Source organism: Nematolebias whitei, chromosome 22 (assembly GCF_014905685.2).
Source record: "Nematolebias whitei isolate Nwh7 chromosome 22, NemWhi1, whole genome shotgun sequence".
NCBI lineage: Eukaryota > Metazoa > Chordata > Actinopteri > Cyprinodontiformes > Rivulidae > Nematolebias > Nematolebias whitei.
The window spans coordinates 31,283,336-31,285,205 of record NC_056519.1 but is presented as its reverse complement, the minus strand read 5'-3'; the positions used below and the strand labels follow the sequence as shown (position 1 = coordinate 31,285,205).

General features: G+C 48.4%; 1 protein-coding gene across 1 annotated transcript in view; it reads left to right on the top strand.

The window, feature by feature from the left end:
- The first annotated feature begins 1,204 nt into the window (after positions 1-1,204).
- The window catches only part of LOC119428133 (protein O-mannosyl-transferase TMTC1), a 9,906-nt gene continuing 9,240 nt past the window's right edge, over positions 1,205-1,870 (top strand). Inside the window, exon 1 of the mRNA XM_037695770.1 lies at positions 1,205-1,500. Coding sequence (XP_037551698.1) covers positions 1,205-1,500 — 296 coding nt within the window. The remainder of the gene's footprint in view (positions 1,501-1,870) is intronic.

Below are 1,870 nucleotides of genomic sequence, written 5' to 3'. Positions count from 1 at the left end.
CACATTGTATGTCATCACATCGTACATCATCACATTGTACATCATCACATCGTACATCATCACATTGTATGTCATCACATTGTATGTCATCACATCATACATCGTCACATCGTACGTCATCAGTCTCTGATGAATAGACTGTAGAACCTGCACACACAAATGTATTGTGAGCGGGACACGAGGAGCTGTTGTGTTTTGGCCTTTATGGAAGCATGGCTGGAGTCATCCAGCCCCGACTGTACTGTGGTACTGGACATTTTCTCTCTGTCTCGGCTCAACAAAACGTACTCATATCTGGGACACCTAATATATTTGTTGCTGCTGCACTATGTGGCTGCATCATGTATGTCACTACCTTAACATCACAATTCATCTCAATGTTCCTCACTACCTGTGCAATGACCTGTCACACAACCTGTGTAGTGAATGTTAGTTATGTGCAGTATATATCATGTGCACTTTAGCTTATATTACTACCTGTGAAATACGTATTTATACAAATATATTGTACTTGCACTGTTATATTTTACTATGTTTTTGTTTACTATATTTCATTTGGACCTTATAAATGTTATATTTCTTTTTCTATTTTGTACCCTTATTGCATGCTTTAGTATTTCTTGTTTTGTGTCAGCGAGTTGAATCAGGTCTTATCATCAGGACCATTGCATTGTTGACTTTGTGTTAACCTGCAGATGACAAATAAACATAAACATAAACATAAACACACCCAGCAGAGGAGGCACCTGTGCAGGAGAGTTGAGGTCTCTTAGCGGCACATTTGAGAAGTTGTACATTTGAGTTGCAGTTGTAGAAAACAGACAAGTTAAAAAAAAAAAGCAAATGATGAATTACATGTGTAACTTTAATTATATTTGTGTAAATCTAATTTTACACATTTGTAACCGGTTTTTCCTTTGACTTTGCAATAAAAAGATATTCATGTAAAGCTTTTTTACAGGTGCATAAATGAAGTTACAGGTCCACAGGTCATACATTTATCTCCACAGATGTCACATAAACCTTTTATCTCGGTTTATTTCCAGTAACGCTTTAGGAAGATGACGTATTTCAGTCTGCGCATGCGCAGTAGCACAAGCAGCTGGTGAGCGGACTTGTTGAAGAAGCGACAGCGGCCAGGGTGAATGTTCTGGTTCTGCGGTGCCTCGGACCCAGCGGTGCCGCAGGGACAACCGGGCTCAACATGACAACGTCGGGACCGGAGCAGAAAGCCCAGCAGCGGGCCCGGGCCAGGCTCCGGCTGGAGGCGGCTCGGTTCGGGGGTCGCTACGCGGCGCTGGTGTCCCTGTGTGTCCTGTGCTACAGCAACTCTCTCCACGGGGAGCTGGTCCACGACGACGTGTGGGCTATCGTGAACAACCCGGACGTTCGGCCCGGTTCCAGCCTCCGGAACATCTTCACCAACGACTTCTGGGGCAAGAGGATGGCGGACAACACGAGCCACAAGTCCTACCGCCCGCTGAGCATCCTCACCTTCAGGTAGGGTCAGGCTGGAGCCCGAACACCTGGACCCGGGTCACCGGGTGACGTCATGCTGTTGCTGCTGCAGTACTTGACTCACGAGCCGAACCGACATGATCCGAGACATTCCTGGTTCCGACCTGGACCACAGGTCTGGGCTCCCCAGCAGCCGGTCCCAGCACATCCCAGACCCGGTCCAGTATCCAGACCTGGTCCCGTATCGACCCAGTCCTGTATCCAGACCCGGTCCCGTATCCAGACCCGGTCTCCAGACCCGGTCCCGTATCCAGACCTGGTCCCGTATCCAGACCCGGTCCCGTATCCAGACCCGGTCCCGTACCGACCCGGTCCCGTATCCAGACCCGGTCCCGTATCCAGACCCGGTCCC